The sequence below is a fragment of the Saccopteryx leptura genome, chromosome X, assembly GCF_036850995.1.
Source record: "Saccopteryx leptura isolate mSacLep1 chromosome X, mSacLep1_pri_phased_curated, whole genome shotgun sequence".
Classification (NCBI taxonomy): Eukaryota; Metazoa; Chordata; class Mammalia; order Chiroptera; family Emballonuridae; genus Saccopteryx; species Saccopteryx leptura.
In genome coordinates, this window is record NC_089516.1 from 40,536,068 (window position 1) to 40,549,346 (window position 13,279).

Sequence of the window (13,279 nt, forward strand, 5' to 3'; positions counted from 1 at the left end):
TCCCCCCATTGTATCAGACTAAGGGAACTAGGGCCCAGAGGTAAAGTGGTTGGCTTGAGGTTACACAGCAGGAAGATCCCAAATAAAACCTAGGCTTCTGTCCTTGAAATGACAGTTGTTTAAGAAGGAAGGAGAGACCGGAAGAACCTTGCTATATATATATATATATTTTTTTTCCCCCCCCAGAGACAGAGAGAGGGATAGACAGGGACAGACAGACAGATAGGAACGGAAAAATGAGAAGCATCAATCATTAGTTTTTCGTTGCACATTGCGACACCTTAGTTGTTCGTTGATTGCTCTCTCATATGTGCCTTGACCGCAGACCTTCAGCAGACCGAGTAACCCCTTGCTCAAGCCAGCTACCTTGGATCCAAGCTGGTGAGATTTTGCTCAAACCAGATGAGCTCATGCTCAAGCTGGTGACCTCGGGGTCTCGAACCTGGGCCCTTGGCATCCCAGTCCGACGCTCTATCCACTGCGCCACTGCCTGGTCAGGCATTACCTGAAGTTCTTAATTTGGGTTTATAGATCTCTATTCCAGTCTGGGGACAGGGTTTGAAGGGGTCCATGGATTTGCATGATAAAAAGAATTACATTTTTATTTTTCACTATCCTCTTAATTTTAGTAAAGAATGTAACCACAGTAGTGGTGACTCTATCACCAACAGAAATCACAGAGATTTTCATATCACATTATAAATGTTGCAGATCTCTTGAAATAATATGTAATCTCATATCTATTTTAAAGTCATGATAGTCATTAGATCCTCCATTGTTAATGAATCAACAAAGAACACATATTTGCTTTTTCTGTATTTCAGTAACTATATTTCAATATACTGTTTCTTTTGTATCCAAAGTAATTTTATTTTATGCCTTTAAAAGATACTGTTTTCTGAGTAAAAGTCTATAGGCTTCACCAGATCATCAAACAGGTCCATGGCATAAAAATTGTTAAGAATACTTGTCCCACAGAGAGAGAGAGAGAGAAATGGTGGTTGTCAGAGGGGCGGGGGCTGGGGGATTGGGTTTTTGAAAGATGGGAGAGGGTGGGGGGATGGGTGAAAAAGGTGAAGGAATTAAGAAGTACAAATTGATAGTTACAGAATAGTCACAAGGATGTAAAATTCAGCATAAGAAATAGCCTGACATGTGGTAGCACAGTGGATAAAGTGTCAACCTACAATGTTGAGGTCACCGATTCAAAACCCTGGGCTTGCCTGGTTAAGGCACATATGGGAAGTAACTACAGGTTGATGCTTTCCACTCCTTTCCCCTTTTCTCTCTCTCTCTCTCCCTTGTCTCTCTAAAACAAATAAGTAATTATCTTTTTTAAAAATAAAATATAGTCAATAATATTGTAATAACTACGTATGGTGTCAGATGGGTACAAGATTTAGTGGGGTGTTCACTTATATAATGTCCAATCACTGGGTTATACTGAAACTAATATAATATTTATGTCAACTGTAATTGAAAATTAAACATTATTTTAACAAAGAAAGTAAAAAAATAAAATACAGTCAAAGGAAAATAAAACAAAACAGAAAACCCTTGTCTTAGCCTGACTCACAGTGGCGCAGTAGATAGAATGTTGACTTGGAAGGCTGAGGTCTCAGGTTTGAAACCCCGAAGTTGTTGGCTTGAGTGCAGGGTGGCTGCCTTAAGCATGTGATCATCGACATGGTCCTGTGGTCTCTGGCTTGAGCAAGGGGTCATTGGCTCAGCTGGAGTCCCCCAGTCAAAGCACATATGAGAAAGCAATCAATGAACAACTAAGGTGCCGCAACTATGAGTTGATGCTTCTTATCTCTCTCCCTTCCCCCCCAATATATATATATATATATATATATATATATATATATATATATATATATATATATATATATAAATAATATATTGTTTACAATGGGGGGGTAAATATATATATATATATATATATATATATATATATATATATATATATATATCTTAAACTCTGGGGCCCAAGAGACTAAAGACTTGATTTGTCATATTCCCTTGTTCTATTCTTATCGCCCAGTTTAGTATCAGGCACACAGGATGTGCTCAATAAATGTTTACTGAATGAACAACAGGATTCATCCCTAGCCATCCCACACACCCCCAACTGAGAGAGCCGGTAGTGCTGGCATTTGGGCAGCCTAAGAAGGAGGCTGAATCTAGTTTTGGTTCAATTTTGCCAAACTTTGTTTCACAGAAGTGGGTGGCATTTTAAAGGTCTGGGCCCAGAAGATCCTGGGAACCTCCCCCCTAGAGACAAGACCCTGTGCTGTAGAGTAATGGGGGTGAGCTGTGAAGACACAAAGCCAATTAGCTTCAGCATGGGAACAGGCCCTGGGGTCCACTGGGTCCACAACTCCTCCTCCTCCTCCTCCTCCTGGTTTCTGGTTAGGATCCCTGCAAATGGGGTCTGTCTTCTCTGGTCTTCAGCAAAAGCTATATTTTGGAGTTGAATGTGACCTTAATGGCCATCTAGAACAGTCTACTCCTTTTGGAGGCCCGGACTGGGCAGGACCTGAAGCCGCACCACACACTGAGGAATGAGTGCACAGGGAACAAGCTGTCACTCTACACAAAGAACATCCTCTCCTTCCATGCCCCAGGCCGTGACGTGAGCACCCTGGCTAACTATATTAGAGTGCCATACTTAGCTCCTAATGGTGTCCCTGAAGTCAGAGGCTCTATCTGACAGGGTGGATGAAGAGGAGCCTCAAATGCCAGGACAAGGGGCTGGGGACTTGGTTAGGAAGACAGGAATCGGGAAGAACATGATGAAGGCCAGGCTTCAGGGGTCTACTTCAAGGCTGTATTCCATTTTAGGAACTCAGGCAGGTTGCTTCTCCTGGGCTGATCCCCAAGCATGATTAGCCTAAGTTCGTAGATAGGAAAACTGAGGCCCTCTAGAGAGGGCGAGGGAGTCACGCTGTGAAGCAGAGCAGATTGAGGCAAGGTCACCCAGGCTGTCTGTCTAGGACTGGCTGGGATCCCCTTGCAAGGCTGACCTCTTCCCGGCCCACTTTAGGCCCTTTGCCCTGCTGCTTTCTCCTCCCCTTCACTCCACCACCTGCTCATTGGCTCCACATATTGCACACAGTTGTCTCTTCCCTGTGCACAAGGTGCCTTAACTCAGGACCCTACACTCTCAACTCTGGCCCTGAGGCAAGATGTTCCCTTTTCTAGGCCAGAGTCTCCTCTACCCACTTTTGACAGTGTGGTCCCAGTTCAGAGCAGGGACATCCAAGCCTCCATGCTCTCCCCAACATATTTATCAGAATCATGGAGTATGTCCGAGATCTGGTATTCCAACCATGTCACAGAGGGGCCCACAGAGGAAGGGGCCTTGTCAAAGGTTCCACAGCAACCTGATAGTCATCTCTGATTTCTCTCAATTCTTCTTTTCCTATAACTAAAGCCTATTGGCTTCTGCCACTTCTGGTTCTAATTATGTGCTTGTTTGGTGAGGACCTAGTATCTCTTTTATGAAGTGCAGCAGAGGAGACTGCGGCGCTTGTCATGGCCTACCAAAAGCCTAAGGAAGGAGTCAAGACTGAGAACAACGGGGCCCTGGCCGGTTGGCTCAGTGGCTCAGTGGTAGATCGTTGGCCTGGCGTGCAGGAGTCCCAGGTTCGATTCCCAGCCAGGGCACACAGGAGAAGCACCCATCTGCTTCTCCATCCCTCCCCCTCTCCTTCCTCTCTGTCTCTCTCTTCCCCTCCCGCAGCCAAGGCTCCATTGGAGCAAAGTTGGCCCAGTCACTGAGGATGGCTCCATGGCCTCTGCCTCAGGCACTAGAATGGCCCTGGTTGCAACAGAGCAACTCCCCAGATGGGCAGAGCATCGCCCCCTGGTGGGCGTGCCAGGTGGATCGCGGTCAGGCGCATGCAGGAGTCTGTCTGACTGCCTCCCCATTTCCAACTTCAGAAAAATAATAAAAAAAAAAAAGACTGAGAACAACGATCGTATTAAGTTGAAGGTAGTGGCGTAACATGGTTCTGTGGTACAACTTAAGATAAAGAGGCATACACCACTCAGTAAACGAACAAAAGCTTACTGTGAATGACAAGGTTTGTCAATGAGGCCGGTCAGATTCCAATTTTGACAGGCAGCCAATCAATGAAACAGACACACCTGCACAGTTGGAAATGGAAGATGAAGATATAGTTGCTGTGCTCGAGCAGCAGACAGGTGTCTGCTAAAAAGGGAACCTGCTACTTTACTCCAGAACTCTGTTTCTTCAGACCAAGAAGACATTCTCAATTAGAAAACCACAATCTGGTTCCACAACATCCTGGTGACTACAGTATAGTTTTCTCTATTCTTTCATTTCCCCCTTCCCCATTCCTTTATTGTACATCAAGTAATCAATGTATATGCACAAGCATTTAGTTTTTTAAATAAATGGCCAATGAATGGTATGTTTTGATTGACATCAAGTGGAGATGGGATGGGGAAAAATACTGGTTCTGTGAAAACGCCCCCTTTCTTCATTAATGGCATGCTCATTCAGCTCTTTATATAACAGTAAGTTATTTTACTCTCAATGTTTAACAAAAAAAAGAACATAAAAATCATTGCATACCTTGTTCAATTGGAGAATTTAAATGTTTTTCACTTATCACTGCAAAATCAAGGACAATTTTATAACTTTTTTATACGTGTAGGGCAATCTGTCTTTAGTAGGGATAAATTACTCTAAAAGAAATGAATCCTAGATAGTTTTTCCTTCATGCCCAGGGTCTTGTTGTTTAAATAAACTTTTTGTTTACAATGGGGGGTAAAAACTCCCAAAGCCTTGTAATTCCTGCATCTTAAAAGCTCTTATAGGATAGACACATTTCTAGCGTGGAACAACCCTAATTACTTTATGCAGACACTTTTCCCTGGAGGAGACGGAGCATAACACTCTGCTTCCCAAGTATGAGCTACACTTACTGGCTTTCTTCCAAAGAGTACAGTATGGAAAGGGCGAGGTGTCGTTTTGCAGTGGACAAACCTGATACACGCTACCTCAGCCAGGAGAGCAAGGTTGACATCAATAAGGCATATTGATAGCATGTACCCCTGATATGATGCAATGAGAATAGCAATTTATTTCTGTGGTCTTCCTTCACTAAACCCATAACCCGACTCTAATCATGAGGAAAACATCAGACATATTCCAATTGAAGAAATTCTACAAAATACCTAACCAGTACTTCTCAAATGTTGATGACTCCAAGTCATCAAACACAAGGAAAGTCTAAAAGAATATCACAGTGAAGAGGAGCCTACAGAGACATGATGACTTAATGTAATGTGGTGTCCTGGATGGCATCCTAGAACAAACCAAGGAAATTAGGTAAAAACTAATAAAGTATGGACTTTACTTAACAATACAGTATTACCTGACCAGGCGGCAAGGCACTAGATAGAGCACTGACCTGGGATGCTGAGGACCCAGGTTCAAAACCCCATGGTCGCTGGCTTGAGCCCAAAGGTTGCTGGCTTGAGCAAGGGTCCCACTGGCTCAGCTGCAGCCCCCCCCCCAAGGCACATATGAGAAAGCAATCAAGGAACAACTAAGGTGCCGCAACTGTGAGCCGATGCTTCTCATCTCTCTCCCTTCCTGTCTGTCTGTCCCCCCCCTCGCTAAAAAAAAAAAAAATTACAGTATTAATAGTGATTCATTAATTGTGACAGATGTACCACACTAATAGAAGATGTTAACGCTAGGGGAAACTGGCTGTAGGGTTTATGGGAACTCTCTGTATTATCTTCGCAATAATTCTATAAATTTAAAACTTTTAAAATAAAAAAAAGTATTTAAAACACCTCCAATATCCACCCACATCCCACCACTTTCAACCTGAGATGTATATAGCTTTTGCTCTCTCCCTTCCCCCACCCCATTCCGCTGGCAGCCAGCAGAGGGCATTCTCTGAAACGCAAATCTGAATCCTTCCAGCAAAGGGCGTTGGATGGAAAGTTCTAGAGATATGTTGCAGAATACCAATTTGGATGGCTACATAAATTGTCATTATGACCCAGATAGAATTTGGTAGGTATTTCTGCTGTCCCTTGAAATAAAGATACTGTATCCAAAATTTAAAACATGTCAGCCTTTCCAAGGTCTTCCTGATCAAGCCTGCCTTTCAGATTCCCAACTCTTTCCCCTCAATCACACAGCTACATAACAATTTCCCTTTGCTTTGCCCTTACTGCTATGCAAACTCCTCGGTCTGAGCCGTGTTTTCTTGCCTTTTCTCCCAGGCTCAGTTGCAGGGACCCTGCACCCCCTCCCTAAGATGAGAGAGCAATCCTGCATTATTGAATTGTGATGTTCCAACTGATACTTTTTTTCTACTACATGAGAGCCAGAAAAATGAATTCCTCTGGCTTCCCCCGCTCAGCTCACACTAGGCCCGAGGAAAGGTTTGACGCACAATAAATTAAAAAATGAATCACTGAATAAATGGATGTTCTATAGCGCCAAGGGTTTCTGTGCGCGTGCGCGAGCGCGGAAGGCGTGGGAAGCAATTTGCTACCTGGCTGAGTCTACTGCCGCAGCCCGGAGAGGGAGGGGCTTCCTCAGACTCGCCCTGCCATTGGCCAGAATGGTCCGCATTGGCCAGCGGCCTCACTTCTGCAGTTTCGCAGAGCTCGACCCTCGCCAGCCAAATCCCCACCCCTCCCCCAACTCCTCGCAGCTGCAATCTTGCATGCCAGTGTGTACACTAGCCGACCACCTGCGGGCCTCTAGCAAGGGAGATTGGCTGCTGTGGAACAAAAGTCTCGAAGACGCACTTTGAATTTGCTTTGAGTTTTATTAGGATTACCAGGGTTCACAGGGAATGAATCAGGGCTTCTGGGGGAGGGGGACAGGAATACCGCAATGGCGAAGCGGCCTTGCATAGACACCGATACAGGCTAGCGGGCACAGCGAGGAAAGGTGAGGGGAAGAGAGAAACTTGGGACAACAGGGTGGCAGCAGAGCCCCCCAAGGCCACAATGGGCCTCTCGTTTCAGGATCACGGGTGTTCACTCTATACAGCACGAGGAAGGGGAGAGAGAGGCCCTAACCAAGGCATCACAATAAATACGTAGCAGCACACAAAAGCCTGCGAGGGGGAGGACCAAAAGGAAGGGGGAACCCCCTGTCACTCCCCCAAAATAAGAACTCGGCAATTACTAAACCAGAAAAATAAACTTCGAACCCGTGTACGAAGTCGGTCACCCCCCAGAAGTGCAAGGCGGGGCCTCAAGGCCCTAGCTGAGAGGGAGGGCAAAGGGGAGAGGGAGAGGAACAGAGAGGCAGCTCGGCAAGCGAGACATTTGTTTATCTGGTTTAGCCTCTCTTTCCCCAGCTGGTCCAGGAGGTATTTTGGACCAGAAATGCATCCTCCATGTCAGAGTCTTCCCAGTCGTCAATTTCTTCCTCATAGCTGTCCTCACCTCCTGGAAGCACAGGGAAGAGAGACAAAGACCAGAAAATTGAGGAGGGTGGTTAGATGGGCAGGTAGATGCCCCTCTCATCGGAACAGAGCCCACGACCAGGGCTGTCGGGCCAAGGACCACTTGCCAAGCACCTCTGCTTGGAAAAAGTAGCCTTGTGTGGGAGAGGGGGCTCCTTGCCTCTACCCTCTCAAAACTGATACATCTCTCTGAAAGTAGCTTTCTCTCTCCCTGTATACAGCAATGTGTCTCTTCCTGAGCTGTAACCTCAGCTGAATAAACCTATTCATCCCTAGGCTCCTTCTCCATGGTCGGATCCAAACAGGCTCCAGTCTGTCTTCTTCAGCCCAATTCCTCACCCCACTCCCACCCTAGGGCTGGGCAGATGGATCTGCCTCTCCTCTGAAGGAAAAGGTGTCACGGGATAGGATGGGGCCAGCAACTCCCTTGATCTCCCTGGTCAACCTGAAAATACCTAGATTGAATCTACTCACTCATTCAATGCCTCCTTCCTTGGTCCAAACCCCAGGAGTGGTTGGTCTTCTCCCAGAGGCCTGCTTTATGTCCTACAAACCCCTCCAATTCCATGTTCTCCCTGCACCTTATCAATCTCACCACCATGCCATCCCCCATCCCATGAGAATGGCACCTTCTTTTGCCAGTCATCCAGGACAAACCCCGGAGTCACCTTAAATGCCATTTTTTCCTCAAACCCCATATGCATTTCCCAAAGCATATTTGGTGAGCAGGTGAACAATAGCCCCTGTGGTCAAGCTTGGAAAATGCTGGGTCCTGCAAAGTTTAAATAGATTTCTTACAGCAGGGCTTCTCAGAGCTTTTAAGGTGCTAATGTACATGTGATTCTACATGAAGATACTACTGTATGAAGTATCTCCCCCAACATATTTGACCACTGAACCTTTTTGTGAGAACCTTTCAGAACTGGTGAAGGGTCCTCAGAAAACAATATGGGAAACTGCCCAACACACCATGCACTTTCACCCTTCCAGATTCTTGTTCATGTGATCTCTTCCAGAGAATGCCCCATAATCCTCAAGATGAATGCAACCTCCAATTCAAATGTCACTTCCTTTCTCTAGTTCTCCCCTTCCTCATTTCTGAGATAGAATTAACTGTTCCCTCCTCTGGGCTCACAGAGCATAATGTTCATTTCGCCCCCAGCTCCCCAAACAGGACTGGTAGTTCCCAGATGGCCAGGGCTGGGTACAGAGTGTACTGAATTGCAATGTGTTTGCTTGTGTGTGTATGTGTGTGTGTGAACCAGTCAGTCCTTAGCTTTCCACCCACTTCTATCTTTTCCTTCCTCTGTCTTTTGCTGTTACCTTGTATCTACACATCACCTAGAATGGAAATATGCTTCTTTGGTTTTGATACATTTTTAGGTTAAATGTTCCCTGGCCTTGCTTTGTTTTAAAAATTGCACAGAAGCTTTTTCTTTTTCCACAAGGGCTCATTGTGTTTATGCCTTGATTCCCTGATCCTGGCCAGTTTTTCTCTGAGAAAAGAGAAAGGAGGGAAGACAAGAGGGGGTCTAGCTCACCTTCCTCATTGCCCTCTTCTTCATCCACTGATGATTCTTCTTCGAAGATGTTCTTTACCTTATAGCCATCCAGGTTGCTGTTAACCTGATGCTTCCTAGGCCCTTTAATGTCTCTGTCATCATCATCACTGCCTTCATTGTCACCTTCATTGCCATCATCACTGCCTTCATTGTCACCTACATTGCTATCATCATCATCATCACTGGCCTCGTTGTCTCCATCATTGTCACTGTCACACATGTCCAGGATGTTGCTGTAGCTGCAGCCTTTGGGGTTCTTGTTATCACCACCAGTGTTGTCATCGCTGTCATCAGCACTCTCATTGTTGTAGGTGGTCTCATGGTGGCCTGGGATCTCATTATCAAAGAGGCTTTCTCCAATGTCAGTTATCTCATTGTCAGTGGTCTCGAAGCAGTCGGTGGTCTCCATGAAGTCAGAGATCTTGACGTCGTAAAGGGTATCATTGTCGGTGATCACATCACTGTCTGAGGTCTCGCCAATGATCTCTTTCATGATTTGATAGTCATCAAAGTCTTCCATGATCACCATCTCATATTTGTCCCTCTTTTTACTGTGGAAAAGCCTGGGGTTGAATATAAGGTTGGTGGGAGATGGTGTATCCAGGACAGACACTGAAAGGTGGTAGTAACTCTGGTGGCTACAAGGGCTCCCAGGGATGCAGCTAGGTTGGGGAGAGTCCCAGGTCTGCCCCTGCCTGTGTAATCTCAGGCCAATCACACCCCATTTCTGGGCATCATTCCCGTTATAAAACATATTGGGCTGAATTATCTCAAAGGTCCCTTTGACTTTTTAAAATTTTTTTTTATTAATTTTAATTTATTGTGTTAACATGGATTCAAATGTCCCACTTGATATGACTTCCTCACCCCCACCCCCTTCCCTCTGGCTTTGTGAGTCCTATGTGACACCAACAAATCACCTCTCAGCCTCCAACCCACCCCCCAATCACCTGTCTTTCTTTCCACGCTTCTTTCCCTTTGTCCTGTAGCCACCTTCTCCCATCCTGTAGTAGCGCACAGGATTAACCCACAGGTCGTTCTTGATAATCTGTTGAAAAAGAGGGGAGAAGGGATAACAGAGCTGAGTACAACCTCCAGAACCTACTTCTAATTCCCCAGGAACCCAGAGGCAACCAGGAGGGGTCCCACCTCAGCGATCCTGTCAGCTTCTGGGTGGCTGTGATTTGAGAACCAGCTGAAGAAACTTGGCCTGGTGTCCTGGTTCTTGTGCCTATGGGCCTGGGGTTCCTGGCCCCGGTGCCAGCGGATTGGAGTGGAATGAGATACCAGCCGGCCTGGCAGGAAAGGAGGCTATGGAGAGGGCACTGGACAGGGTAGGTGGGGGGCATGGATTTGTCCTGGGACTGCCTCTTACCCATTCGGTTGCACTGGAACTCCTTGACAATCACCATGTTTGTGAAATAGGGGTTTGTCTGGAAGTACAGCTTCATTTTGTAGCCCATGGAGATATGGCGGAGATCCTGTACCTGCTCAGGGTGGGGGCAGTGACGGAATCCCCACACCATGGCCCCTCCGCTCCCACCCTCCCTCACCTCCAAGAACCAGATTCCTTGCCTGGTCTTAGTTTAAAAAAATTCTCTTTGGCCTGACCTGCAGATTGGTCAAGTAGCGGAAAATGTCTTCATCACGTTGGTTGATCAAGATTGAAATTTTGGGGTGGTTGAGGAACTGCGGGAGGGAGCAGTTTAGGTTAAGGAGTGTCTATTCACTGAGAGGAGGGAAGGAAGGCCAGGTAGGGAAGCTCTGACAGGGCAAAGCAAAAGAGAAGTTGGAGCAGGATACATCCTCCTGTGTTTGTTTGATAAGTGTGGAGCAAGTAGGTCATGGGACATGATCTGTACTTTTATTTCCATTATACTATGTAGTGAGAGCCTATGTTTATACTATGTCAAACCTCTGTATTAGGTGGCCTTGCTATGGTTCTTATTTGTTGTGTCCAGGTGCTGAGGGTCTATGTCCCTGGGACCCTGGTTGCTGAGGGCCTGTAGTCACAGGATGTTGTACATTTGGGTGTTATGGGTCTTTGTCCACATGTTGTTATATATCTGGATCTGAGGGTTTGTGCCCAAATGATACTAGGTACTGAGGATCTGTGATCATGGATACTTTGTATGAGAATGCCAAGGGTTTGTATCTCCATAATTCTATTAGGATGTTAATACCATATGTCCCTGACATGTTGCATGTCTATATGTATGTTCCCCAGAGATGAACTTATTATCAATAGTGAATGGGATTTTCTTACTCTCTCCTTTCCTTCATTCAATTCCTTGATCCCCATTCCTAAGTATTCCTTCTCCTGACCATTCAATTCCTTGATCCCCATTCCTAAGTATTCCTTCTCCTGACCATTCAATTCCTTGATCCCCATTCCTAAGTATTCCTTCTCCTGACCATTCAATTCCTTGATCCCCATTCCTAAGTATTCCTTCTCCTGACCATTCAATTCCTTGATCCCCATTCCTAAGTATTCCTTCTCCTGACCATTCAATTCCTTGATCCCCATTCCTAAGTATTCCTTCTCCTGACCCTTCAGGGGTTCTGCCCTTTTCTAGCCCCCTTTATTCCAGCCAGGATTAGGGTCTCCCTAGTATCTAAGCAAAAACCTAGGATTTGAGAAGGATGTGAGTTAGGCATCCATTCTGAGCAATTTCTCTGCTATGGTGCCCTTCCCCTCTCTCTTCACTGTCGCTGAGTCAGTTTATCTTCTGTGTGCCCCTCCCTCCTCCTTTCACCATCTTTGGACCAATTTTTCTGCCGTGAGCCCCTCTACTACCCCCTCCCTTTCACCATCTGCGATTCATTTTTTTTTATCTTGTGTGCCCTTCCCCCTTCAGCATCTCTAGTCCAGCTTCTCTGATGTTTTGCCCCACTCCTTCCATCCCTCCTCCACCAAACGTAGTTGTTCTTTCAATAGAGGCCCGCCCCCACACCCTCTCACCGAGTCTGTCCCTGCCCCCCACCTCCTCCCTTTCTGTCATGGGCTCCCAGCCCACGAGTATAGATGACAAGGATCAAGGATACTGCTTTGACCCAGAAGCCTGGGATACGCTGGATGATAAGATCTCTGCGCTCAAGGAAGGGTCTGCGCATCTGGATGAACTTGCGCTTCAGACGGAGGAAGGCCCTGCCCGCCTTGAGGTTCACCGCCTCCAGGTCCACCTGAATGTCTTCCAGTGCCTGCAGGATGTACTCTTTCTTCTCGGCACTCAGCACTCTGCTTTCCTTCTTCGCCTTCCTCTGCCTCCTCTTCCTCCTCCTCCTCTTCCTCACACTTTCCTTTGCATCCACAACGTCATCTTCCACTAAGATGATGGCCTCTTCCTTCCCCTGCAGATCGGCTAACATCTGGTACTCCCGCCCCCCTATGCTACAGGTTTCTAGGGCCTTCTCTTCATCAAAGCTGCTGGGCTCCGCAACCTGAATGTTGATTTGTACGTTTTCCCCAGAAACCTCCGCAGGCGGGAGTGTTTCCAGGCTCTCCGAGGGAGGGAGCGCCCCCCCAAACCCAGACTCGATCTGAGACTCCCAGCAGGAACACCCAGCACCCAGGGTGAAGTACGCGCGGATTCCCCCCTCCTCCAGAATGAGAAAGGGCGGCGGCACGGGCAGAGTGGGGCCCAGTCCCACCCCTCTCATGTCAGCTAGCACCTGTGCTGCCTCAGTTTCCTCCTGGGGTCTCGGGCGCTGCTCCGGTGGAGGCAGGGGCAGTCTCAGGAGCGGAGGCGGTGGCGGCGGCGGCGGCGGCGGCACGTCGTCCTGAGGGGGCTCCGAGCTGCTAAGGCGGCGGGCCTTGGCCGGAGGCCCCTCATCCGGGCGGTCCATGGTGACCGCGCTCACACCGCTCAGAGAACTGCGCTCCTTCCTTCACTGGCAGCCAGGCTTCTGCTGCTAGTGACACCTGAAGCAGAGCCGCTGCACCACCTGCAGCCAGCTCTGCTCTCAGCCCCGCTCTGGCCTTCCCTCCCACAGAGCCTGCCCTATACCCTCCGAGCCCAGCGCCCAGGCCCCGCCTCTACATGACGTCAGGCGCCCGTTCTGCCTTGCCATTGGCTGCCGACCGCAGAGGCGGCCCTCGCACTCCTTAGGGCTGCTTGTTTTCACGCAGTCTGCTTGCCAACACCCCACCTCATCACTTTCCCATTGGCTCCCCTCGGCCAGCCAATCATGGGCCTGACTCCCCCGCGGACCTAAGAAACACTGCCGGCAATTGGCTGCGAA

At 47.5% G+C, this 13,279-nt stretch overlaps 1 protein-coding gene and 1 pseudogene across 2 annotated transcripts; one reads left to right on the forward strand and one right to left on the reverse strand.

The window, feature by feature from the left end:
• Positions 1-3,307: 3,307 nt before the first annotated feature.
• On the forward strand, positions 3,308-4,220 carry LOC136386317 (small ubiquitin-related modifier 2 pseudogene; annotated as a pseudogene).
• A 2,587-nt stretch (positions 4,221-6,807) lies between these two features.
• Positions 6,808-13,009, reverse strand: TSPYL2 (TSPY like 2). 2 transcript variants are annotated; one of them, XM_066357075.1, is made up of 7 exons: positions 12,710-13,009; positions 10,649-10,726; positions 10,413-10,524; positions 10,187-10,332; positions 9,988-10,085; positions 9,017-9,600; positions 6,808-7,458 (listed from the first exon to the last, which is right to left on the reverse strand). In XM_066357075.1, the coding sequence occupies exons 1-7, from the start codon at positions 12,881-12,883 to the stop codon at positions 7,349-7,351; spliced, it is 1,302 nt and encodes a 433-aa protein (XP_066213172.1). In that variant the 5' UTR covers positions 12,884-13,009; the 3' UTR covers positions 6,808-7,348. The 2 variants fall into 2 exon arrangements, with proteins under 2 accessions (XP_066213172.1, XP_066213171.1); XM_066357074.1 differs by having other exon boundaries at positions 12,083-13,009.
• Positions 13,010-13,279: the final 270 nt, after the last annotated feature.